Here is a 27,646-nt window from a genome sequence, read left to right as displayed (position 1 = left end):
TGCATTTCGTCTGGAAATGATCTTTTATTGTACTTTCTCAGTCTGTTCAAGAGGTACACATTTGCATATTTCAGCCAACAGAAACCTCTTTCATTTGTATAGTTTTGTTCTTCCATTTTGCTTTTTCACATACATTAACACTTAAGATTTCTCCTTACTTCTCTCTCATTTGCACAACAGTACAGTATCATCTATTTGCATGTATTGCATGTACTGTACTGCTTTGTTTTTCTCTGGCATCAAAGCCTTAGCAGAAAAAGGAACAAAAGCATTCTTGAATAAATGTTTTGTAACATGAATAAGATTCCAAAATTCCATTTCAAAGGAGCTAATTAGGTTCTGGTTTGCATTCAGCCATATTTCCCATCAAACAAAGAGTTCTCATAGCTGCAATAATACTAATTACTCTCATTATTTCAATGTATTGTGTGATTTAAAGACTTTTTGTTTCTCAGTTTATGATCAAAGTTGTACATGACCAACCGTCAAAGAAATGTAATTGGACAAAATACAAGCCAGTTGGACTTCTCAGAAATGTTTCCTTGACAGGTTGTTGGGTTGTTGATCTCGCTTGTGCAATTTCGATGTAAAACACTGTGAATCTGCTCCTTAAATACCCATCTTATTTTCCCTTCCTATCATGCATGGAATTAACGGCAGTTTTTGAATGTGGAATATTATTCTGTCAGCATATTAATATAGTCGTGGTAGGTCAAGCACATATGCCAACACACATACAGCTATTAATAGCTGTCTAATTTTACAGTTGACATCTGGGTCACCATTTTTAATAACAGTTATTGAGATCAGATAGATACATAAAAACATGAAAAGGAGTCTCAGCTGTTTCATTGTACCCTTATAAAAATAAAATATAATGTTTATTGCTGTTTAATAAAATACATGTATTAAAATGACTAAAATATTGTAAAATTTATTGTATATTATACACACATATGCGCGGGCACACACACACGCGTGCACACACACACACACACACACACACACACACAGTGGCAACTTTATTACATACACCTGACCATTCCATGATATTGACTGCTCAATCAGTGACAGCATTACATGTTCAAGCTATGCTATTCAAAGCAGGTAGGCTGGTACCTACAGATTGTGCATCCCAGTTCCAGCTGTTTCACGCTAATGGTAGGACCAGGATATAGTGAAAACCGCACAATGGATATACCCTGCCAGATGTCAACAATGCAGGCTGTTGGTGGGAGTGTAATGATGTGAGGGTGTTTTTTGTAGCACACAAGGAGTCCCTTGATACAAGTAGAACAATGTTTGAGTGCCACGGGGTATCTGAACATCATTGCTGATCAGGGGCATCCCTTCGTTGCAGCAGTGTATCCATCTGTGAATGGGATTTTTCAGCAGGGTAATGCTCCATGCCACAAGGCTGTATTGTCCAGGAATGGTTCCAGGAACATGACAGTGAATTCAGCTGATGGCAGTGGTCTCCCCAGTCATCAGATCTCAGTCCAATCGAGTGTCTGTGGGGTGAGATGGAATGAGTTATTCGAAGTAGAGATCCACCACTGTCCAATTTGCCACAACTATGCAAAGCAGTGGAGCTGACATGGGCCCATCTCTGTGCTGCACTTTCAATATCTTGTTGCGTCCATGGCATGACAAATTCAGACTGTTCTGAGGGCAAAAGAGGGACCAACTTGCAGCTTGTACCTAATAAAGTGGCCACTCAGTGGATGTATATCTTTCAAAATATTCATTAAAAGGCATGCATTTACTCCCAAGGTGGTAAAATGTATATATTTTGTCAGTTTTTAGTTTACCATGTTCATTTTACATATCTGATTGCTTTCTTACATCTCATACTTGAGTGTACTAGCCGTGGGAGGTAGTTGTCTACAAAGATTGATATAGCAAGTACCAATAATAGCAGTGCTTCAGGTCTCCTCTGTGTGTTCACTGAAGTATTCCACCCATTTCTCGAATGGTAGTGTGATCAGCAACATAGAGTGACCGTTAAGTAAAAGAGGCTTTGAACATTGAATTCATATCACTGTTTGAATATAAAATATTTTGCCAATGGTATAAGTTGGTTAAGCAGCTTGACTGCCTCTCAACCAATCTGAGATGGTTTTGCCGACACAAGAATCATGCCAACATAATCATATCTGTCATGAAATGACTTTCACTTCAGATCTTATCAAAACACCACTTAACGTGGTACTGAGGAGAGGGTTCTCTGTATTTTCCATAGAAATTAAAACTGTATATTTCAAATAAATGGAGGACATCAATTGAGATTATCGTATTCATATCTGTACTTTAAAATGAATCATTTGCTTTGAAAAGCCAGTAGTTGTGTTTCATCCTTAAAGGCATTGCCTCTTCAAAGGACTGGGATTTCTATGACACTTAAGGATGCAATTTTTTTCCACAACAAAAAGAACACACTGTCCCTGTGATTATTAATGGGTGACTGTGGATGATGCATATTCAGAAATCAAACAATAAAAGACTGCAGTTTAAACTGCCTTAGAGCTGTTGTTGAGAAGAGGGCACAATGGACAAGACTATATGAAGTTCCATTCCCTTCCTCACACCTTCAGAAGTGAACATGCTGTTTGTGCCTTTTTATTCTGCCAAAGCTCAATCCTTCCCTTTTTCAGCTCCATGGAGGCAGAGGTAACTACCTACCAACATCTGAGCCTCCTAGCAAGTCCTCTTTATCTTCCACAACTCTGATCCATCTTAATTTGTGTTCCTATGACAACCAGCATGGTTATCAAATAGGCATGTTGCTAAGGAACATTGAATCTTCAATGAAATATTTTGCTGCCCTATCGAGCTCTTTCAGAACTTGAAAGGACAGAAATAATGATGATAATAATGATTGACTTGCATTTATATAGCACCATTCATCTGAGCATCTCAAAGTGCTTTACAGTTAGGACGTAGCTTACCTTATCCCTTGCCAGCATGTAGGTACTGTAGCGCCCAACTGGGTGATGCATTGCAGATGTTTTATACCAGCTTGTTCCCCACACATCTAGCATTTTTTTCAGCCCTTAAATGAGGGGTCATTACATAGATCAGTTCAGAGGGCCTGTGGTTGGTAGGATTGTGATAAGTGCCAGCAGACCTTAAATTACTAGAGTGAGTCAGGACCTTCGCTGAGCACTTCTCCAGACAGCAAGAATCTCCTACAGCACACTGTCCCCATCACTGCCTAGCACATTATGTTTATGTGGGCCAGAGGTGAGAGTGCCCCACCTCCAGCAGACCCACTAACACCTCCTCCAGCGGTAACCAGGTTGTGTTTTAAGGTCTCCCATCTAGGCACTGACTTAGCCAACCCTGGTAAGCACCACAACTTATTGCAAAGAGCTACAGTAAAAGGTGTCACTGTTGATAGCTAACACAGTGTGACATCAAGTGAAATGTGGTGTAAAAAGCTGACCTTTAACCACGACAATTACATTTCTTGGAACTGGTCAATCACATACACCTTCAGGGGAAATAAGGTATCAGCAAAGGTAGAAGTGCTCTATTATACAAAGCCACACATATTTAGCAAATTGGATATAAGCAAGACACGTGATTGTGAAAACACTGAAAACCTGTCTGTGAATGAATGCAGTGCCTAACACAGCCTCTTTCCCAGATGAGGCTAAATACAGTGAGCAGCATACAGTGTGAAATCCTGGACCATCTAATGAGCATGTCGTTTGTAATGCCTTAATGTGTTTACATACCAGGGGATTATGGAGAGGCCTGAAAGTCGCCCCTATGGTTTTTGAAAGGGTCCCTGGAGTTATGTGAAGCGATTAGCTGCTCTGAATATTCTTGTGTGCATTGTCAAGTGGGAACCACTCTACTGCGGATCAATAGAGGCATTAGTATGATGAGCTGCTGGGGAAATTTTTTATTTTGCCAAAGTAAGCTCCTCGATCCTTTTTTGCAGTTAAACGGGGGACTCCGATTTAATTCTCTGCACCTTCCTGTTTTACATATCAATGTGTTCCTTGTAACAAGAAACAAAAGGAAAAACAGGAAGGAAGTGTGAGCTAGGCAGAGCTGGAACAGGTCCCTCTGATCCTCCAGTCTACCACTATCAATACATAAGCTTCACTGGGATTAAATAAGATGTTAGGGTGTACTGAACTGTACTAAATAAGATGTGCAGGGTGTACTGATTGCCATCTTTACACATGTAATAGGTGTAAAAAAAATAAAGACAGAAAGAAAATAATGTGATAATATATAATGTGTGTGTGTGTGTATGTACCATAAACTATTGTCTGTAGCCTGTCTTGCCCAATTACATTAAAGCCATTTAAAAGGCCACTGCAATGCTATGAATTTGCCTCATAGCTGTGGGTTTACCCCAGCCTCCATTGATATTTGGTTTGCCACTAGGCAGGATTCCCAAGGAGATAGATTTCCTTTTTAAGCTGTCATTTTGTGGTTCCTTCTAAAGCACTCAATACAGTAAGACTGAACAAATATTGACTATGTGCACACAGACACAGAGGCAAACTCATGACCATACAGTTGTCTTAGACGTGTTAAAAAGTCACTGTCAGAAACAGACACCCAAATAACCGCAGCTGACAACATAACCATTAGGGGTGGGAGGTCTTGGATTCTTGTCTGTCAAAGACACCATGATTTCCATTATAAACTAAATCTTGAGAAAAGAACAAAGAAACCACAGCAGCAAACTGTTTTCAAACACATTTAAATAAGTGTAAAGGTTTTGAATTCCACATGCACCAAACATGGACAAAAACTATTTAACAGTTAATTTTTACATAGATCAATGACAATGGCACTTTGCATACAGTACTGTATGGAATCTTTTAGATGTGGAGGTAAAGATGTGATCAACAGAACACATCAGTAAAATTATGATTGTTATTTTGTATGGATTAAATTAATCAAACATAATTATAAGCATCAATAACAATCAAGCTATTGTCAAAGTCTTCAGTTTGTACAAGGTAGCTACAAGCTGCGTGTAAGACTTAGTCTGACTGGTGACAGTGGTGGTCAGAGGCACCTATGCTTTGTGGTGTTGAACCTTGGTTTCATAAAAACCCATTCAATGTGTTTTTATTGCAATATTGGTATTCCTCTTTTGCTTTAAAGTTCTTCATTTGTCTTTCAGCGATAAGTTATTTTATAAAATAATTTCATTATACATGACAGCTGGCCTCATCATTATATTGTCCTCACAGTCTGTTATCTTTGAGGACGGAGGGACAACTTCACAGTTATAAATGATAATGGGAAGTACAAAGGTTGTGAAAGTTACAGATGTGGGACAAGCTAGCAACACTGCTTCAGTAATAATTCGGACAAGTAGAATGTGTTGATTAAGAGATGCTATCACCGGCTAATATCTATTTAATGATAACTCATTTTTAATGAGAGTGGAGCCTTTATGAAAAACTGGATGATAAGCTAGTTCATAAATTAAGATTTATTCAAATAAATAATTCATATACACAAATTATCATGGCTGATCTAACACCAAACTGTATGGTAAAACTATACCAGCACACATCTAGGCAGCCTAGTCTACGCCAATGGTCTAATCTGAAAGAGTGAAGTGAACAAACTGTTGTAAATCCAGTTTAGAAAAATGTGATATGCCTTCATAGCTATTTGTACAATGAAATTGAGCTGTGCAAATGGCTGACAACGGGACAGCCTTATTATATGAAATGTACTGAAACACATCTGCTGAAAATGAATTAATTATTAACTTCTTTGACTGCATGCTTCTGTAAGGTCAGTGTACAGTCAAAAGAAATATTACCGTTATCTGCATTATTTCTTAAGGGCTTCTGAAAGGCTAAATTGGGTTATTGACCCGTGTTTCCTTGCAGTGGAGCTAGAGTGTGTAGTGTCAAACAGTTGATAATCATCATTATTTCTGGAAAACTCTATCCACTTTTTGGAAGACTAATGCTCTGCCACTTCTGCATGTCTAGAATCACATCTATGCCGGTGCCCTCTACGAGTTAATGACCCAATTATAGGGTATTTATAGAAGTCCATTAAAGATATTTGTTACTATAATCATTAAAAAGGTTCTACTTCCCTGCTCATCAGCTAAGATGGATAAGTAATAAATTGTTATTTTCTTAAAACATTGGATTAAAATTCTTCAAAGCTAACCTTGATAACAATGGTTACAATGCATATTGGATACTCCTCCCATCCCCTCACCCCTCCTTCTACATCATGTCTGAGACCTGAATCTGTCTCTTTTTGTTGTGCAGGTATTCTAGTGTCATTTAAAGCCTGTGGATGTCATCACAATTGTTTCCTTTGGCTTTTTACTGCAGACTTTTACAGATAGGCTTTGCTTGCTGAACTCCTTTCCATCTACTAAAAGAAGTGTACAATTAATGATGTAATTTAATCGACAATAGAAACCCTTGCTTGCTAGAACAGGCATTATGGTAAAGCAAATAGATATCTGTATGTGTTCTGTTGCCTGGAGATTATGGACAGAGGCAACCTGCCACAGAATCGTTTAAATCAACATTTAATGTGATTTTTTTCCCCACAACATCTTTATTAAAAAGGATATTTGATGACAACAGTAAAGATATCTGCAAATTATGTTACTGTGTCCTCTGTGGCACTGTTACTGTGGGCGAGAGCCTCAGTAAAGCCGTTTCCAGCTGGGCCACTGGAAATTTACCTCAGCTCGTTGCTGGCTCATGTAAACGTCTGGAAATGTCAGATTCACTCTCTGCCCGCCCCTTTGAAATCTGAGGCTAATTAAAGCTGCACTCCTCTCATGCTGTAACCCCCTGTCACTAATCCCCCAGTACTTTAACCATCGCCTGATGCTTTAGCACACAATCACATCGACTACACAGAAACCCATATTGTTTCCTGAGTGGAAACTGGCAATTAGTTCCTTTAGTAGTTGAGGAAAAGGTTACTCTCAGTGAGTAAATGTAAAGAAAACACACACACACATAAAGGCACACAAATATATTGCATTATGACCTTTCACTTCAACTGATGCGTGACTGATGAAATCACACAGCTTAGAATAAAAGCACACTACTCCAGGAATGAATAATCATGTACAGTACTTGCATATTGCAGGGTTTTTAAGTGCTGCTGTTTCATTTGCCCATTTGCAACAGATATGCTTAATCCACCATGCCGTTGACTCATACAACGATAAGTCATAGTGGTTTTGAATTCATATATTATTTTCATATTAATCATTCCTCTGTAATTTAAAACATATACCACCATTTTTACGAAAATGCAGATTGTTAGGACCATCACAAGATAAATTAGGAGTTTGGAATCACATGACAATGCATTTCGCTAAGGATTTTAAGATGAAACAAAAATCATAAAATACCTTCCTCAGAGCTTTGGAACCTCAAAATTATGCTTATTTCTAGACCATGCAATATCTTTGGATATTAGGAAAATGCAGATAATTAAGAAATTTTGTCATTTTGTTTTTCAGTTTGAAAAACATTTGACATTGTGCTTTGACATTATTTGTCTGTTAATGAAACTAATATAGGAGATGTTCATATCATGTTGTGCATGTTCATAATTAAGAATTAACGTCATTGTCACTAGCCCTCTCAAATGATTTGTAATATGGTGAAATGAACCAGGTGGCTGCATGCCGTCTTGTTTTGTACATGTTAAAATACATAACATGGTTTTGTTTTTTAAAGACAGCCTGTATATACTGAAATACTATTTCCTGTCTTGTATTCATGTGGAAACAATACTTCTAATGGGGCCTCAACACCAGTTGTCTAAGCATATGTCTAAGCACAAGTAAATTATGTAAATTAAACAAATCAAGGGACTAGTTTGTTTTTACCAAAATTAAGGAAAAAATGATTGGGGGATCAGTGGGTAACCACTTGAAATAATGCCTCAGATAATTACACAGTATTTTGTTCTGTTTAATTGCTTGACTCCACCAGACCTATGCTGAGGTAATTTAAGCAAGCAGGAGGTGACTATTACACCGTGCAAATAAGAGGCAGAACTTTGAGTCCTGTGGGTGGAGCCGAAGCATATGCACAGCAATGACAGCGGTGTAGGACAGCATTGTTAGTGGTAAAGACTTATAAGACCACATGCATCTACTTTTAATGGGTTAGGAAAAATAGCAAGTGGGATGGCCGTAATTTTTTAATGAGTATAAAGTGTGATGAAGGTGTGACTGTGCTTTGGTCATTCAGAATGTCTGCCACGCAATCTTTAAAAAAGAATTTGCACCATTGCCATGGCACTTCATTATTTCCATGAGTTTACTAGAATTATTTCCATGAGGGATTACTAGAATACAGTACTGGAAAACAGATTCACCCCATTTTGTGTTAGATAACGAGTGACTTTTTGTTGGCATGAGGCAATGCAAGATGAAGATGAAGCTTGCAGCAGTAGTTAACATCGCCATGGCTGTTGTGTAAATACTGACGTTGGCACTAACATCAGCTAATTAATTTCATTTAGCAATGAAAATTTCAACAAGATCAGCAAAGGCAGCTGAGGGTCAAAGTCTACTCAGGATTCGTCACCTCTTCTCAGTTTCTGAAAGTTTTATATGGTGTTACGGGCACGGAGAGAACACAGTATTATTTGAGCAATGACAAGCAGTAAAATAAGTGCCCCTATACCAGTTCTATTTACATTCTAATATCTCTCTGTACAATCTCCTCATATGTTTCAACCTCAAGCGTTTTATTAGAGTGAAGTTCAGGAAAACAGATTAAGTTTTTTTTTTCCTACCCCACTTTATCTTGAAATTTAATAAACAAAACTTTCCTTAAAGATGAAAAGCCATGGAAATTCAGTAAGCAGTATTTGTGATATGATCTTTTTTTATATACCAAATTGAGTCTTCAAATTGTTCTCGAGAGAGGAAGAAGGCTTAGAAAAAAATAATTTGCCCATTGGGAAATGCATGGAATATGTATTTATTTTGCTTAGATGAATATGCATGAATATCAACCACTTCAATATGCTTTTTCTTGGTCTCAAAGTAAATTAATTCAGGTATGCTAAAACTAACTCACTCTCTCTCTCGTATATATTTTATATACACTGATGAGCCAAAACATTATGACCACTCACAGGTGAACCGAATAACATCGATCATCTTCAAACAAGGGTACATGTCAAGGTCTGGGTAGATTAGATGGTAAGCAAACAATCCCTTCTTGTAGTCAACGTGTTGGATGCAGGACAAATGGGCAGCAGTAAAGACCTGAGCGACTTTGACAAGGGCCAAATTGTTATGGCCGGACGACTGGGTCAGAGCATCTCTGAAACAGCAAGGCTTGTGGGGTGCTCCCGGTCAGCAGTGGTGAGTACCTAATGACAGTGGTCCGAGAAGGGACAAACCACAAACCGGCAAAGGGTGTTGGGTGCCCAAGGCTCATCAATGCGTGAGGGCAATGAAGGCTATCCTGCCTGGTCCGAACCGACAGAAGGCCTACTGTGGCACAAATCACAGAAAATTTTAATGATGGTTACAGGAGGAATGTGTCACAACACACAGTGCATCGCACCCTGCTGCATATTTGGCTGCGTAGCCGCTGACTGGTCAGAGTGCCCATGATGACCCCTGTCCACCGTCGAAAGCGCCTACAATGGGCACGTGAGCATTGGAACTGGACCTTGAAGCAGTGGAAGAAGGTCACCTGGTCCGATGAGTCCCGTTATCTTTTAGATCACGTGGATGGCACGTGTGCGCCGTTTACCTGGGGAACTGATGGCACCAGGATGCACTGTGGGAAGACGACAAGCCGGTGGAGGGACTGTGATGCTCTGGGCAATGTTCTGCTGGGAAACTCTGGGGCCGGCCATTCATTTGGACGTCAATTTGACACGTGCCACATACCTAAACATTATTGCAGACCAGGTACACCCCTTCATGGCAATGGTATTCCCTGATGGCAGTGGCCTCTTTCAGCAGGGTAATGCACCCTGCCACACTGCACACATTGTTCAGGAATGGTTTGAAGAACATGATGAAATGTTCAAGGCGTTGCCCTGGCCTCCAAATTCTCCAGAACTTAATCCGATTGAGCATCTGTAGGATGTGCTGGACTGACAAGTCCGATCCACTGCGGCTCCACCTTTCAACTTACAGGACTTGAACGATCTGCCGCTAATGTTTTAGTGCCAGATACCACAGGACACCTTCAGGGGTCTTGTAGAGTCCATGCCTCGGCGGGTCGCCGCTGTTTTGGCGGCACACGGAAGACCAACAGCATATTAGGCAGGTGGTCATAATGCTTTGGCTCATCAGTGTGTGTTAGGTAGGTTCACACAATTATCCACATGTAAATATCGTTTAGGTAAAACTATATTTACATGCAAAGGTAAAACCTGCAGGAAAACTTCCCATAGGACTGAGGCTGCACTGAACCTTGTGTTTATTTCATAATAATTTCCTCAAAGGATCCTAAATCAACAGTACATAACACCTTACTAAGCAAGAAATAAACCCTTATAAGCACTGAATGAACAGTCATAAAAACTTATGTCAGCTGACAAAATAGTACACACTATGACAGTCTATGTCAGGTATAAATATTTATGAATCTTAATAAAGTGCTTATGAAGGTGTTACTGTAGGTATTGCTTAGACAGGATTTTTAAAATTCTGATGCAGGATTCATACCAGCATATCTACTCACTGTTTCTGAAAGGAAAACACAAACAACATTGGCATAAAAACACAAGGACATACAAAAGCAAGTACATTTATGCCTAAGCAATTATGACTAATTGTGCTTGACAACTTTTTATGATAACTACGTCTTAGTATTTAGCTACGTTGTGTTCATTATATGGAAAGAGGAGGATGACTATTCAGCCACAAAACGTTACAAGACTATTATAGCTGACCAAAGTTGATTGTGCACAAACCTTACATCAGCTGTGGCTAAATCCAGTCTGGTGGCAGTCTTGTAGGTAATAGTTGCCTTTAAAATAGCATCTGATTTACAGCTTGAATGCCTGCTTGCATTAAGCAGTGATGCAAGTCCATCAATTAATGTTACATTACATTTATTCACTTAGCAGACACTTTTATCCAAAGGGACTTACAAGGCCATTATGGCCAGCAACATCTTGTGCAGATAACATGGTGTAACCATAGGCAACAAAACAGAGTCAAAAATAATACAGCTGAGGTTCAGTGTTAAGATAAATACTCAGTTCACAGACAATGTAGCTAGACAAAATGCAGTAGTTACTAAAGGTTCAAATGTATACTGGAAAGCAGTCATCTAGGGGATCTCAGAGAAATGGCTAATTTACATAATTTTCTTCCTGTACAGTTCTTGAAGGACCTCAAAAATGTTGTGCAGAAATACTTGGATCTTTATTTGTAAAGACATTTAAATATACTGTATGACTGTAGAGCTTTGTTAGTTTTTCCCATACAGTTCCACAGGGAAACAACAAACCCACCTGATGTCCCCATATTCAGTAGTAAGACAGTGGAGATATTAAAACTGTCACTCTGCCATGTTTGGTGTTTACTTCACAAAGATGCGTATTCTCTAATGGACATGCATGCGGGGCATGATACTCTAAAATGGCAGACATTAACAACCATGGAGGCAGTGCTGCACTGAACCAGGCTCAGCTTTGTGCTGTTCAGAGAAGCTTGTTTTAACATGAAAGGACTCATTTTCAGAGAGGAATAATGCAGTCTCTTAGAGCCCAGCTTCTGTCGCAGTGGCGATGATAGCTGATGAGAACCCAGGGCCACCACCCTTTTAGAGCGTTCATTTTTCCCCTTTTCTGTCAGTGGGGCAAATTCAATCTGTTCTCTATGGACCAAAGGCAGCTGTGGTGTTCAGCCTTCTGCTCTGACTTTTATTGCAAATGCTGGAGAGATTTTACTGCAGCAGGAGACACAAGGTGAATGCAATGTTTACTTGTTCATTTTTGTGTGTGTGTTTTGTGGGACTACGCAGAACCACAGAACCTGTTTTTTTTTTCTTTTTCCCCCTCTTAAATGGTATTGATTGATACATTTAGTTGTAGCAGGCAGACCGTGGTCTTGGGGAATGATGACAAATGAGAATTCCTCCACCTGTATTAAACAGGCTCAATTAATCTGATCTCAATGGCAAGAGGAGGAGGAGGAGGTGGACACTGAACATCATGTACATGCAGGAGTGTGGTCCTGCATTAGCCACTAATAACCCTTCTTACAGTCAGCAGTGTGTCTCTTGCTGTACTTTATTACCAGCTGCAAGGCCAAAGAGATGGGGGATCGATACATTGTGGTTGATGTGGATGATGGTAGAACGAATGCAATTCCTCTTCGGTGATGCTCCTGCAGGTTAAGAATATCGGAGCTTGACCCCCCTGCACCCTTATTTACACGTGTGATTCTAGCAGACGTTTCATCAAAATAATTGTCCCTGTACACTGGTGTCTTTGATGGTGGCTGCATATCTACCACATCTTTAGAATGCGAAAGGCCTAAACGGAAAGAGAGTGATGAAGGACCTGTCCATACCAGAGCTAAGTTCATTCGTAGTAATGTGAGAGATTACATGATGTTGAGCTTAGAGACCACAATGATTTTAAAGTGTTGTGACTGTATTTCATTAGGGGAAATTTTACGTGATATAACAATATTTCATGTCATATCTTTTTAATGGTAAGCACCTCATTTATGCATTACTAAATTTTGTCAAAGTAATTTATAATTTAGAACAGAGAAATGATTAATTGGGGTAGAACTTTGTGATAATGGGTGGTGGTAGGCAGTGGTATAGTGTTTGATATATATATTGATAAACTGTATATTAAATAATTTATATTAGCATTTACACAATATATATTATGTCAACAAAACAGTATGATTATTTTGTAATAGTCAAAAGAAATCCCTGATACAATTCACTGTATGTCGAGACAGTTATGCTGGGTTAGTTCAAAATAAGATATTTAATTATTCTGCCCTTTGTAACTGGCATCAATAATCTTATATAAAGATTGTGAGGTGGAAAAGGCAGAATCAAAAAGCGTCAGTGTTGCGAAACAGAAACAAACACAGATGTACTTCACACACGGTCAGCCAGAAAATACACTCATCTGAGTCTGTGGTCAAAGATGTGTTTCTAAGTAGCAGGGGGCCAGGGAGAATGCTCAAAGCTCTCCTCCGTCTGAAAATAGCATCATAGCCCAAGCATCATTTCACCAACATTTTGTGCGGACAGCTGCTCTGTCTCAATTTCTTTTCTCCTACGTGTCTTCTGGTATCTTGCCTTCCACATTTTGGTTGTCACGGTGCATGCCATGCCATGTCTTCAGTGGCAGTGCACCACTGTCTTCCCTATCACAGGAAAAAAGAAAAATCCTTCTCTCTTGGGTGGATGATGATTTGGGTGGATGGTAATTAGAGAAAGACGTGCTGTCAGGGCTGCACATGACATCAGATTGCATTCAAACAACCGGGCTTACATGCACTACTGCAGTGACAATGTGGGAGGAACATTTAATGCTAGCCAACTGCAGTATAAAATGATACATCACATAAAGAAATGATTGAAAATAACCGTAGGCAACCTTTTGGCAGTAGGATTGTAAGAAAAATTGTGTCATTTACAGTCTAAGATTGATACTATAAATACTGCACATATGAAGGTATGCTGCAAACATGCCTGTCAGCTTCATCATTTGTGTATAAACAAAGCAGGCTCTTTCACTGTCACTTTGTCAAGTTTTGTTTTAAAGAATCCCAGGGACTATGACTATACTGTAAATCTTCAGCCAAGTGTGATACCCTTTTTACTGACTGGGATTAGCTGTCTTGGTTCTCTTCATTAGCCATCTGTTTCAGCCCTAAGACTAGTTTTGTTGTTTTTCTATAGTGTCAATATTGTTACATAATGTTGCGACCAAAACTGAGCACTGTATTCTAAATATGCATCCATGATTTTGTGTAGCATTTTTTGGCTTATTTCTGTGCTTTTCGCCATATACCCCAAAAGCCTGCCTCATAGGCATATCGTTGTAATTTCTATAATCTGTCACTCATGAAGCTCACAACAAAATATTTTGTTTTATAAATAACAATTATGCGTATGTGCAGTGTCTGTGATGTTATGAAGTTACACCACATTACTGTGTTTAACATTTGACAACCTCAGTTTCCATTTTTGTGAAATTGAATTTTTTTTTTAGCATTTGCTTTTTAAAAATCTTTTTAGCATATCATTTATTAGTATTTTTTAACCTACAGTGTATTTTGTAATATTATCACCTTTTAGACTTTGAAAAATGCTTCTTCTTTGGCTTTGGCTTTTATTTAGATATTTATATACTTGTGCACTTTGCAGACCATTTACTAAGCATGTTTTTTTCTGTGGTTTTGAAATGTGTCTCTGCAAATGTTGAGAATAATTATTTTAAAATTACACCATTTCATATTCACAGGTCTAAAAGTTGCTGTCAGTCTATACTGCTTTAATTTGCTTTCATCTGAATAACATTGGCCTATTTAATTTAAACATGAAGAATTTCCCCTTTTAGGCAATTATTAAATTCACATTTATGTTTACACATGAAATATTGCATTTTACCATATTTAATAGACTTGTCAATAAATTTTGAAATGGCATAATATTTTCACTGGGGTCTGAAATATGAAAGCACAGAAGGCAGATAGAATGCACCATCAGGATACACTCCATTGATTAATGGACATTCCATAATTAACTCAATTGGTGTGATAAATTAATTTGCCTACCCTAATGTGCTCAATGGTCATACAGGCGCCATTGAGCACACCCACAAATAATGTCCCCTATCATATCGTGTTCTGTCAGAACAAATCGCCACGTGTCTCATACAACACACTCTTATGTTCCTAAGGTAAGTGAATTGGTGGTACAATGTCAGGTTTTTTCAGAAAGCAGCACCAAGCTAGGCCTAGCTAGTAAATACGAAAGGAAATAATTTTATCGTAGCACACTGTGCTTGCTGTCATGTTCTAGTGAATATTGGCTTGATGATTCAGTCTACTATTCGACAACAATGTTCCCTATTTTTACATTGCGGCTTGCACCTCACAGGATACAGTGATCTTCTGTGAAATAGCTGGGACAGTTAAAAGTTTCTCTGACCACTTTGTCAGCTTGCTACCAGAGAAGAGGACCAGAGGACAAATATTAAAAAAAATAATAATAATAAATCTCACTGTGGCAATGGTAAAATGCAGTGATGACCTAACACAGTGAGGGTGAGGGTGGGGATGAGGGTCAGGCAAGAACAAATACACAGGCCTGGTTCAGAGGGTGGGGTGAACCGCATAATTCTGCATTGTAATCCCAGTTATGCTGAAAATAGCCAGTGTTCTTGGTCCTAACCATCATCCGTCATTTCTAGTCCCACTCCCCAAAATCTGTTGTTCAGCAACACTTTCCAATTTACGTGTCAGTTGTCTCGCTACATATGGATCACTTTGCAAGAGACAGAATAGCTACCTAGTGGTATGAAGTAACAGACCACAGACAACCTCTCCGTGTCCATGTGCTTCATCTTGTTGCTGTATGGGAGATTTGGCACACAGATGCCATCATAAAATTCCTCTACACTCAATTTTAATTTTACTCTTTCATATTCATAATTTTGCAATGCATTCAAATATTGTTATACATATCGCTTGTATGTTTATACAAACGTCAATATAGTTTGTTGTTTTGGTTGTATTATTTGCTGTGTTTGATTTATGATCTGCCAAATTAACACTGTTAGAGAAAACTTTGAACCAAGCACACTGTGGCATTTTCCTTTTTAAAATAATAAAAATAAATATTTGATACTGACATTTTTAATTTGAATGCATGTATGCAGACATATTGAAAAGGCTCATCTCAGTTCCAGAGCAGCTTTATTTTCTCTGAAGTATCTGCTCAGCTTTCATAATTAAAGTGAGTGTCTTGTGACTGTGCTCTGAAATGTGGACTAATAGCACTAATAGCCACCAGGCCCTAGGTAGGGAGGTGTGGTTTTCAGGGCAATTTGCATGCGCTTTTATTCACTTTGTACTGTCCATTTTAAGAGATCCGCAGGTACATAAATTGCATACCAAAAAATGAAAAAGACATAGGTGAGGTTTTTTCTGTAATGTGGGGAGAGAAAGAAATGTGAAATGGCAATGAATGCTGACATGGCGCATGAGACTGACAGGAAATTTGAGGGGCAATGAAGACTTGGAGTACAGATATATATTTTTTGGATTATAAAGGAATAAAAAACAAAGGGTTCCCAACTGAAAAAGAACCTGTCAAACTGGTCGTTTGTTGTACATTACTGTATATCAACATTTTATAGTAATTCCAGGGTAGAAAACATATTTTTCCAGGGTTTGTTTTTTTCATAAAATGAAGTAAACAGGAGCAGTTTTAATTTTAGCCTCTGGTGCTCAAGCAGTGTGACTGTAGTGGCCGTAAATGTATTACTCTTAAGGGGCCTTCCTATTTTCACTCCATTATTTAATCCATATATTGTTTCTAGGATATAGAGGATCCGTTATTCCAAATTCCAGGACATTTAGGCCTTTTCTATTCTTTCTAAACAATTGGTATCCACCTATGTGTAGCGAGTGCATGTCTAACCCTCCTCCAAGACTGTGCTATAATCTGTGAAGTGCCAAAGGAAAATGGAATGGAGACAAAAGGACTGGTTTGGAGGTGATGCTACTGTATTGGCTGCCTCTTGCTGTGAGACTGCATGTCTTGCTCTGTGCCAGAATTGGAACGATGTTCTAGCAGGCGAGAGTGTGGGAGCAGGGAGGTCAACCTTCCAGGATCGCACACCTGCGCTACCGTCTGTCTCCTTCTACTGTAGCTCACCTGTGCCGTGATCTCTTCGCTTTGTGAGCCGGGGGGAGGGGGGGGGGGGGTGTTTGTATTGTAGTAGGATTATAAGTGCATATTTATGACTGAGATTGCATTTATGGGTGAGGGGTAGTCACTGACAGACTCGCTGTTCCATCACAGTGGGTGGGATGTGCTGTGGAGTGATAACTGCACCCGCAGGAACATTAATATTGCGCTTCCAAGGTGCTGTGAGTGAGACACCACTGGATGATACATTATAAATCATTTACAAAGTAATTTTTGGAATGCAATATCCTCCACTAAACCACAGGGTTTTTTTCCCCCATTGTCGTTCAAACACTCCGGATCGCAGCAGAGGGCTTGAGGTTCTGAAGCCTCAAAAATTGAAAATTGATCAGTCTGTGAAGAGATGCCGTGCCTTGCACAACTGGGAAGTCTCCTTTCGATTTGCCCCAGTGATTAGCATTTGCGGTGCTGTCATATTCCACCTTTTTTGTGTGTAACATTTGTAAATTTGATCTTTTAAAAAAAACTGACAAGAGAAACCTCATTGAAAATGCATTACTTCGCATATTTGCATCTCTATGGAGGGGAAAACAATCAATACTCCTGAATTGAAAAACTAACTCTGGGTATGCATTAATATATGATTGACAGATTACAGTGGTCCTGGTGTCTGTATCTCTGTGACTGAATGTGAATGACATGCCGTGTCTTACAATTGCATTGTTCTCTTATCAGGTTTTCTGAAACAGTCATTCTCAAAACAACCAACTAAAAATTTAGCTAGTCCCTATATTGCTTCATGGTTTTGCTGTTGAAATTACTACTTCCATATCCATTTTACATATGAACAACACTGAAGAAATGAATGAATGCACTCACTAGGTATACGTCTGAGGGCCTGTGATTGTGCTTATTGATGGGAACACTGAAAAGCTGTCATATTTCTGTGTTATATTTTATGTCACTACAGAAAAAGGGACTCTCCAAGTCAATAAAAAGATGAGTATGAAAAAAGAGGGAGACTGAAGTGGTTGGCAGTTGGGAGGGGCAGTAATTAATTTACCTGTCTTCTTTTTCAGCAGAGGATAAGCGATCTGGCTTGAGGACTGGACTGTGAATGAAGACAAGATCGCAGCAGAAGTGAGATTTTTTGTATTTGCTTTGTGACCCCTGTTGCAGCAGCCAATGCAAGGATTCAGGAAGGCTGGACTCCATGACTGAGAGCAGACCGCAGTAGCCCTTGGTGTGTACGCTGGAGTCTTGCAGTGGTAGCCATTCGTACGGATCATGTGGTTTGCACCGAGGAGAAACCGTCTGCTTGCACACCTCCGGGACTGGTGCAAGGTCAAGACGACCACTGGCTGTGGCGCTGCCCTGTGGATAATGAGTTTATGCTGGCGTCTCACGGTAGTCGGAGGCCAGAACTACCACCCCACGGTGAACACACAATATGGGAAGCTGAGAGGTGTAAGGGTCCCTTTGCCCAGTGAGATCCTGGGACCCGTAGACCAGTACCTGGGAGTGCCATACGCCGCCTCGCCAGTGGGAGAAAAACGCTTCATGCCCCCTGAGCCCCCTTCCTCCTGGTCCGGGATCAAGAACGCCACCCACTTTGCCCCCGTCTGCCCTCAGAACATTCACAACGCCGTGCCGGAAATCATGATGCCCATATGGTTCACCTTTAACCTGGATATAGTCGCCACGTACATACAGGATCAGAACGAGGATTGTTTGTATTTAAACATCTATGTTCCAACTGAGGATGGTGAGTCTGTTGGGTACACCGGATAAACCAGAAACCTTTCCTCCTTCCTGCTCCTACTATCAGACTTCCTGTCACCTGGGTATCGTGTTTGAAGCATGAGCTGTTGTTTGGTGCATGCGCCGTCTGTGTCTGTTTCATGTTGGTCTCTCATCTTGACTTGATCTTCTCATGAAGTCTTTTCATCAACTATCCCCGTCCATGCCACTGTTATGGGTTCCTCTTTTGTGTAATTCCAGAAAAAAAGTGATTTATCAAGCACAAAAATTATGTATCAAAAACACAGACAAACATCAGACAAAAACCAAAAAAAAAAAAAAAACGAAATGCAAATTGGACTTGATGGCCTTGTTGCATCTTCTTCTATGGACTGTCTCGATTGTTCTGGGGGTTGCAGTTAGCCTGCTTAGAGGAGGATGCTTTGTAGGGTTGGGGAAATATTCTGTCTGGTACACAGGAGGCCCGTGGCATCAATCTACACAATGTAAGACCCCTTTCTGTCCTGTTTGTATCTAGACCTAAATCTACTCTACTTTTACTTGCAGAAGTTACAAATACATTAACACCCCATGCTGAATTACATTTAGCATTACATGAGGAATTATTGTTTTAAAAATACCAAAAGGACTACAATTTACATTATTCATCCTTTCATAGAGAGGGTTGGTGGCCATTGTACAGTCAGAAGCACAACATTTTCAGACATTCAATCCATTAGCTCCAATAACAAAGCGTTTAAAATGATATCCATTCAAATAAATAAATCCTTACAAAACTTTTGGTCTTGACCACTTTTGCAAAGTATCAAATGTGTGCTACATCTAAATACTTGTCTACTGGTACAGCACCGTAGTAAAATAGTACAGTTTTATAACTTCTTGCTACTTTAGGTTTCTGTTGGTATTCTTTAATATCATTTGAAAGTACTAATAATACTAGTTTATGTGGACAAAATATAATATATGCAGATATGAAGATGACAATCAGTTCTAAGTGTTCACAAGCAAAGCTGTGCTTGGTCCCTTTATTTTAGAGTAGACTCCTGGGGTTTCCATGGCACTACCTGTTCAAAAGATGCAGGTGTTTCATTAGATGTGACAATGTGTGAATTCAGCCATTGGTTTAACCAGGAGCTCATATGATTGAGTAAAATCAGTGTTAAGAGCAGCGTCTGCTGATATTATCAGGATCACTCTGTGCTGAAGTATGTACAGCTGTTGATGCAAAATTCATATAAACTCACAAACCTACATAAATGCCTGTGACAATAAAATTATGCTTCATAAATGAATAAAAGTGCTCTGACATATTTACATACTTACATTTGGTTCTAAGTATATTATCTAATCCCCGGGCACATTGAGCTTTGCTGTAAACCATTTACTGCGTTGCTATTAGGAATGTTATTTTGAATCCATTTCCTACATGGCGGTAATGGGTCTTACATAGAAGTGCATGTGAAAATGGGCTTCTTGTGTCTCAGGGTGCAGCAAATGTTCTTTATTTGTCACCGTTACTTGGGAATATTTCTGCAACCAACACCCCCGTTACTCTCTTGACAGGTATTCTGTTGTTCTTGTTGTTAATGACTGAGGTGGGGTGGGTGGAGGGGGGATGGGATTCAGTTAAGTTGTTGCATGCGTCCTGTTCTTTCCAGAGCCTCCTGTTATTTTGTAGTCTTTTATTCATTTTACAGTCAAAAGAATATCCAAGGAATGTGCCAGAAAACCCAACAAGAAAATATGTAGAAAAGGAGGTATGTAAGCAAGCCGAAACGGAACGAAACAGAGAGGAGAGAGCGACTGGTACGTCCTCTCAAAAGCCGGCAAGATAACCCCATCAATCAACTCTGAAATTAAAGTACTGAATGGGATGAGCAGAGCCGTGCAGATCAGATAGATTGGGTCTGTCAGTATGTAACTGTGCGTGTGTGTGTTTGTGTGTGTGTGTGCGTTTGTAAGTGTGTGAAAAAGAGACATTGTTTGTCTTTGTTAAAAATCATATTCAGTTAACTTTCAAGTTAAAGAGTCAAACTGAATTATTCATATTAATTTTAAGACGTTTACCGTTACTTTTGGAAACAAAGCATGGTAATAAATTATAATCCAAATTCTGACTAATTCTCTGGAGAGTATTCTTGCAGATCCCTGTCCTATTTACACGTTTCTACAAATTGTAGTTTCAACATGGCTGCAGCAAAAAGAAATGTCATGTTTTATTCTGCCAAGAATAAGTTTTTGCTCATGCATATGGACTATATTTCCATTCACATGTAGTTTACACATAACCAAATTCATAATTTGCAAGGTTTACCTCTGCTGTGTGGCTATGATGTGGGATATTCACTTTCAATTCACGTCAATATGAATACCTCAAAGTACGTAACACCTTAGTGGATCTCTGCTGCACGTCAGTTAGTTCAGAGTACATCATACTTGTAGTACTTACCAAACTCTTCATATTATTTGAATTACATATTATCAGATTTTTGCACCACCATGAGGTTGGGCTAATGACCATCATTTATATGTATAGGCAAAGCAGAGTCTCAGAAAACTAGCAATGTTCTGTTCAATGGCCAATATGATTTTGCGATCGCTTATATCGCATTAAGAGCTGTTTGAAGTGTGAACATACATGTAGTATCTGGAGAATCATCTCAGTTATATCATTCCAGAGCATAGAGAGATTATTTCCCTTTTATTACTATAAATTTGATCAATTAAAACATTTAATTTGTATTCCATGTATCTTTGCATAGTTTTGAGTGTAGAAGATCATTGGGACAGCAAAGCAGACACAAATGTCCACTTGGATACATTTTCTATTCCGTTAAAAACATATCTGAAATATAAATCAATTTAGGCACAATAGTCATATTTATGGTTGTGCAAAGCTGTCTTTATTCCATGTGAAATGTCTAGCTGGGAGTTAAACAGTCAGATTTTACTTAAGGTGGGTCCGCTAATCCCATTTTCATTGTCTGAACTGCATATTGTCTTGACCATTACACTATTACATTCATTGCATTTGAAATTATTGATCTTAAAATATGTCCTCCATTTCTGTAATGAGGTAAATGTGACACATTGACACATCTATATAATTATTATCACTTATTTTTTACTTATAATTTTGATTACCTAAAGCAATGTCAGCTTCCCTGTCGTAGAGATAGCTATATCTCTTAATCAATCAAGCAGCTGTTTTTTTTTCTTAATGTTTGTTTTGTTTTATGAATACAAGGAACTCACAGGGGGCTTTATCGTGAATTCTGAAAGCTTACAGAGCCTGTAACAATAACTAGCGTGAGAAATAGTTAAACTTAAGCTGTGTTACGAAAAGAATGGACCCCAGCATTCACCCTCCCCTGGTGCAGTGATTCGCACGTTCTGGGTTTTGTAAACCAATTTTCATCTGAGACAGACTGGCCCTGAAGGCAGTTTTGCCTTTGACTTACTTCCAATTGCAGGACTTGCAAGATGTTGAAATTCTCCCTTCGATATCCCCCTTGGTTGGAATGCTTAAAATATATCTGCCACTTTGCTCCAAAGAATAAATCATTAATGACACAATAGATGTCTGTCTACCATGCTTCGTTCCTTTAGTCTAAAATGTACTTTTTTGCTCATCATATGTGTTTGTTTTAGTATGTGTATGCCTGTTTGGATGTGACAGTGTTTTTGCCCTCATCTGACCTGAAATAACGGTGATTTCTGTCTACAAATTTTGAGAATTTTATTCTCCAATTTTATATCTTTGTATATATGATGACTGAAAGAAATTATATCCGTATGTGGGTTTGACAACAGCAGCGTCAATACTTTTTTAATAGCTTTATATTGTTTAGACCATAAACAACACTATAACACTAGTACTATTTATTGCAAAGACCTCTATAAAATTTCATAACGTAGATCTTAGAGCTATATAATGCTACGAGGGGAAAACTAAAACAAATTTGGTACGTTTTCCCTGACAGTTAAAATAATTAATGTACAGGTTTTTTTTGCATATTATATTCAGTCATCTTGAATTGCTACACCTCCTGAATCACTTCTAGGAACCTTGTTCTTCACAGTGCTCTATGTTAAATGATTTGGAGGACATTACATTTGCAATTTTTTTAAGGCTACGGATAGTTGTGTCCCGTTTCCCAATAATGATTGAAGTTGAGCCTAGGCAAAGGCTTGTTGTAACTGGTTGTAGGTGAACGCTGGTTATGACAATTGATCATAGCTGAGTGTGATAATTATAGTTCGATTCATTTAGTTCTTGCTTTTGGTGCATGGGAGAGGTTGGTTGTTATATAGTATCTGCTGATTGGACTAAAGCAGTGATGTGTAGGATTGCTAAGTGCGATTTATGTAAGCCTGCATACAAAATGAGAAGAAAATTTAAGTTAAGCTATATATTTGTTTTCATATTGAAATTTTGTGCACAGCCGTGTAATGATTGTTTTATTCAACAGTCAATGTTTTGTGGACATTCATCCATGTAGGAGACAATTGGAGAGTACTTGAATTTCATTTCTCTGCTTCAATCATGCACATATTTTCTGTATAAGTGGGCTGGACTGCATGTAATTTAGCACATTTTTACGATAATTTCATAAATTCATTGTCAGGATAATTTTTAAGTTGTTGGCTGTGACATTGCATCGTGTAATTCGTCTAATGGGGATTGCTGAGCTTCACATCGTTTGGGAAACAAGGCCGTTGACTTTTTGTCCCTGAAGATACTTTGTTAAGCTTTTTAGTTAGCATTTAGGATTCCCCATGTGATGCCTCTGAAAATTTACACACATCTGGGAATTTCAATGCAAGGTGTCATTGATGTACCAGAAACCCTCCAAATCATTGTCATTTTATGTCAGAAGACACCATAGCTCCACTTTTCTCTGAGCCCAGCACTATGAGGGCATCAGGATTCTGAGTGAATTAGGCATCCAGGAAGTGTAGCAGTTCTTTTTGTTTTGAGTTTTTTTTTTCTTCAAAGTGACAAAAACAGGCAGTAAGAATCAGGCCCTATCTCTGTGCAATTTCAGCAACCGCTAGCTACCCTCATAAAACACTATTAATGACACCATTCTCTTGTCAAGTACTACTTCTGAAAATGACCCCATGTGTTCAGCTTATGCTAAATGTTTGTCAAATTCAATGCACATTGAAACCAAAAGCCTTGGAAATACCCTCCTCAGAAGATTAGTGCATTAGTCTATCTGGGTCAGGAACCAGAGGAATGCGATTTTTTTCCACCATTATTGTTATGTGCTGTCTATTAGGTACATTGTGTTCTAGAGCTTTACTCTCAGTAAATATGGGCTTCATTCAGTCAAACATCACTTTTAAATAAATGTGTTTAATACAGTGTTTATCATAGCTTGCAAAACTTTGAACTGATACTTGTGGACATAGTGATCTAGAAGCATACAAAAAGGGTATATATGCAGCCCATTAGTTCGAGCTGGCCTCTGAGATAACAAGAGATTTGGCAACAATACATATCTCAAAAAGGTTTTTCATTGTTTTGTTTTAACTGGATGGAGAGAAAGGATGTGGAACTGAAGGAAAATCTGGTAAAAATGAACATGTGGCTGTGGTTAGACAGAATGAGCAGGTGCATTTATTCACGCTCTGTCTAATGAAGAAACGAGTATCAAGGATGCTTTGTCAAATGCTATTTATACATTTAGGAAATGGTATTGCTTCAAATTAAAACTGGAACACAATAATGGTAACCAAACAGCACATAATTGCATCAGGTACTTTTTTTCTGTAGAGTCCTCTTGCCAGTAAATTGCATCCTCTGTCTATGCATTGACATTTTTATTGGAAAATAACATGGTAGATGAGTCTGGGAATTCACAAGCAGTGAATGCATTAATTCAATTGTTCATTCACAGTCACTGGTATTTCTGTCTTACTAAATATTGGAATAAATGATTCTCCATCACTCTTTACTAATTATTTTTATTAGCTTTTTACTTGTGATCTGTTTCAACATAAGATACAGACATGACTAAGCTTAAACAAGCAGGGAACGGTTTAATTAGTTTAATTAGTGTGATATATACACCTGTTTAAATTTCTTGTATTTTATTGTATTTTTTTCTGATATAAGGTTAGTCAGAATGATTTTAAATGGGCTCTTTGTAACTTTTAAATGGCATTTTCTTTCACTTCAAAGTGCGGTGCAGTAATATGGAAAATATACCTACATTGCATCTATGTGAATTATACATCTTAAAGCTATTGTTCTCTTAGAAGCAGTGCCAGATCATGCATGCTCTGTGGTGAAGGAATGTGCAGTTACTGTGTATGATATGCAAATAAGAGCAGTCTACAGTAACTGCCTCTATATTATTAATGTTACTAGCATTAGCAATTCAAAGATTATGTACCAATAGGAAATGTAGGGCTAAAATGTGGTACAAGACAATAAATCCCAAAGTGAAGTTCTAAATTTCCTTAAAAAGAGAAAGTTAGTACCAGACAAATAAGATGGTGCAGAGATCCCTTCCTAAAAAATGGATGTACCTTTTCAAACTTGCTTACTGCTGTGATAAAACTGAGCAACTGTTCAGTATAAAATATGTAAAGAGGTTTGCTGTTACAGTGTAAACTACATTATACTAAAAGGTATAATTATGAGGAGAGTATTGAATCTGACAAAGTATTTTAATAACCTGTAGTGGTGATGTTATTATTTATTTTTAGTTCAACCGCATATGTATCATACAAACAGAGTACCATACTGCAGGCAGTGTAAATGAAACCACACAACATTGATTCAAGCGATCTGTTAACCACGTTTTCCTTGCTCTGATAATACCCATTTTACCTTCAACCACTGGCTTTCTTTTTTGAAATGGGCATGGTCTGGTCTGTGTTGATCTCAGAAATATGGCGTTTTTTCCTGATTACTTATAGGAGAGATGGTGTGGAGTATCTGACCGTTTGTGTCAACAAAAAAAAAGATGGCCAAATTATAACACCAAACTGTTGCTCCTTATCATTTTTTTAAGACAGAAAGAGGAACTGTTAAAACACAATGGATTTATTTTATCATTTGACACCTGCAGAATCTGGATCCTGGTCAGTTTCAGACAGCTTGTTTTCCCTCTCTGGTTGCCCAGTGCCCTGCTGGTCACTTTGCGCTAAATGTATAGCCAGTACGGGCTGACCTGAAGGCTGCATTTCTGTCTATGCTTCATGAAGGATTATTTAGCGCTTTCCTGCTTCCACTCTACCTGAGCAATGAAAAGTGCCCAAGGTGCCCTCCTGGCTTCTACAGCTTAGCTGGTATTTCAGCTACCAGAGACTAAATCTTAAAAGGACATGTGGTAGGAAAGCATAACACACAGTCATTTCCAGAGCAATGGAGTAGAGTTCAGCTTCCTTACAAGTCAAGCCTTGCTGGTTGAGCCTGATAATTCCTTTTTCTTTTGTAACACAACTACCTGAGTACCAGGATCAGACACTCATCCTGCTCAAAAATGCTTGAGTCCAACAGCTTTAGTCAATTGACTGTTAAGACAGAATTCAGATTGTTTTCTTTTTTTTCAATGTAGGCAATGGTGATTCTTTAACAGTGCAGCATATAGCCTGAAAGAAATATTTGCCCTTTTGTACATGTTTTAAAATCTGTTTCATTGGGTTAACTGAGCTGCTAGAAAGAAAAGTTCCAAGCCATCTCCCCAGTCTTTCAGCTTATATATTATTATTATTATTATTATTATTATTATTATTATTATTATTATATACTACAAGTAGTAGTAGTAGCAGCAGCAGTAACAGTGCTACTGAAAGAAGGCACTGAACTTCTCAAGCTTACACACTTTGCTAATTGGCTGAATTCCAATTAATCAATTTAATTCAAAGCCTATGAATTGCATGGGAGAAACTAACTTTCATATAAAAACTCTTCTATAGCAGAGGATGGAGGGGACTTGTAAGTCTTCTTGCACAATTTTATTCAGGGTTATGTATGAATACCATAAGTCAACATCTGTTTAGATTCTGTTGGCAGGAAGACTCCTTTTGTGCTGAAAGTACAACAGTAATTAGTAATAATAGTTAGCATGTTGGGTGTTGTAGTGATTGAAAAAACAAAGCTGTTCCAGTGAAGTTTAGCATTTTAGCTATGAAACCAAATTATAATGTGTGTAACGGCCCACAGCCTGCCATTGGTAGACTATAAAGAGCTCTGGATTACAAGAGGCAGGGTTTGCAGATTTTACAGCATATGTATATTTTAGTATGTACTGCAAGATATTTGGCACATCTGCTGCATATACTGGACAACACAGGGTACGCTAGTCCCTCATGAACAAGTCCACCCAGGTTCAACATATAGACATAACATGTCTTGCAGGAAATGTTCATATCATGGCTTCACAGTTTCAGACTTTCTGATTATGTTCCTTATCTTCTTTATTATGAGTGTATAATCAGGATTCCAGAAAAGGGCAACTGCCTGTAGATTAATTTAAATTGTTTAAATTTTGGTTGTGTTTTTATTCACTCAAATTCCACAGAATAAATGCAAAGCATACAAAAACAATGCATGCAAGGGACCATAAATCATTCTGTGGACATGTAAAATAGATGGCTGATGTAATCATGTGCAGATTTCTGCAGACAGAATCCATGGAGTAAACAACCAGTTGTTTAAGACTGCAAGTATGAGGCAGATATCCCAACAGAGTGTTATCCTAGGTGAACTGTAGTCTTGCCTTGCTGAGTAATTTTAGTCTACTGTGATACAGAATTTCACAAATCAAATTTTATCCTAGAGGCAATAAACAAATAAATAAATCCCCACCTAATCATTTTTTATCCAGTTCAAATATCAGTGTGAAACTGAAGAACTGAAGATGGCAGGTTTTAACCTCTAATTAGCAGGTGGTGGGTCAGAGGCTTGAGTGTAAATCAATGTGACCTTTGACACACCACCTGCTAATTAGAGGTTAAAACCTGCAAACCATTTGTTTAAAATA

General features: G+C 38.4%; 1 protein-coding gene across 2 annotated transcripts in view; it reads left to right on the top strand.

Moving 5' to 3' along the window:
* Positions 1 to 27,646, top strand: part of nlgn3a (neuroligin 3a) — a 159,225-nt gene that overhangs the window by 25,571 nt on the left and 106,008 nt on the right. Inside the window, exons 2-3 of one of the 2 annotated variants that reach the window (XM_036547588.1) lie at positions 17,963 to 18,648; positions 20,342 to 20,401. In XM_036547588.1, the coding sequence (XP_036403481.1) occupies positions 18,171 to 18,648; positions 20,342 to 20,401 (538 nt within the window). In that variant the 5' untranslated portion in view covers positions 17,963 to 18,170. The remainder of the gene's footprint in view (positions 1 to 17,962; positions 18,649 to 20,341; positions 20,402 to 27,646) is intronic. The other variant, XM_036547587.1, reaches the window with a different exon arrangement.

Source organism: Megalops cyprinoides, chromosome 16 (genome assembly GCF_013368585.1).
Source record: "Megalops cyprinoides isolate fMegCyp1 chromosome 16, fMegCyp1.pri, whole genome shotgun sequence".
NCBI lineage: Eukaryota > Metazoa > Chordata > Actinopteri > Elopiformes > Megalopidae > Megalops > Megalops cyprinoides.
The sequence above is the reverse complement of the archived record's forward strand: the minus strand, read 5'-3'. Positions and strand labels throughout refer to the sequence as shown.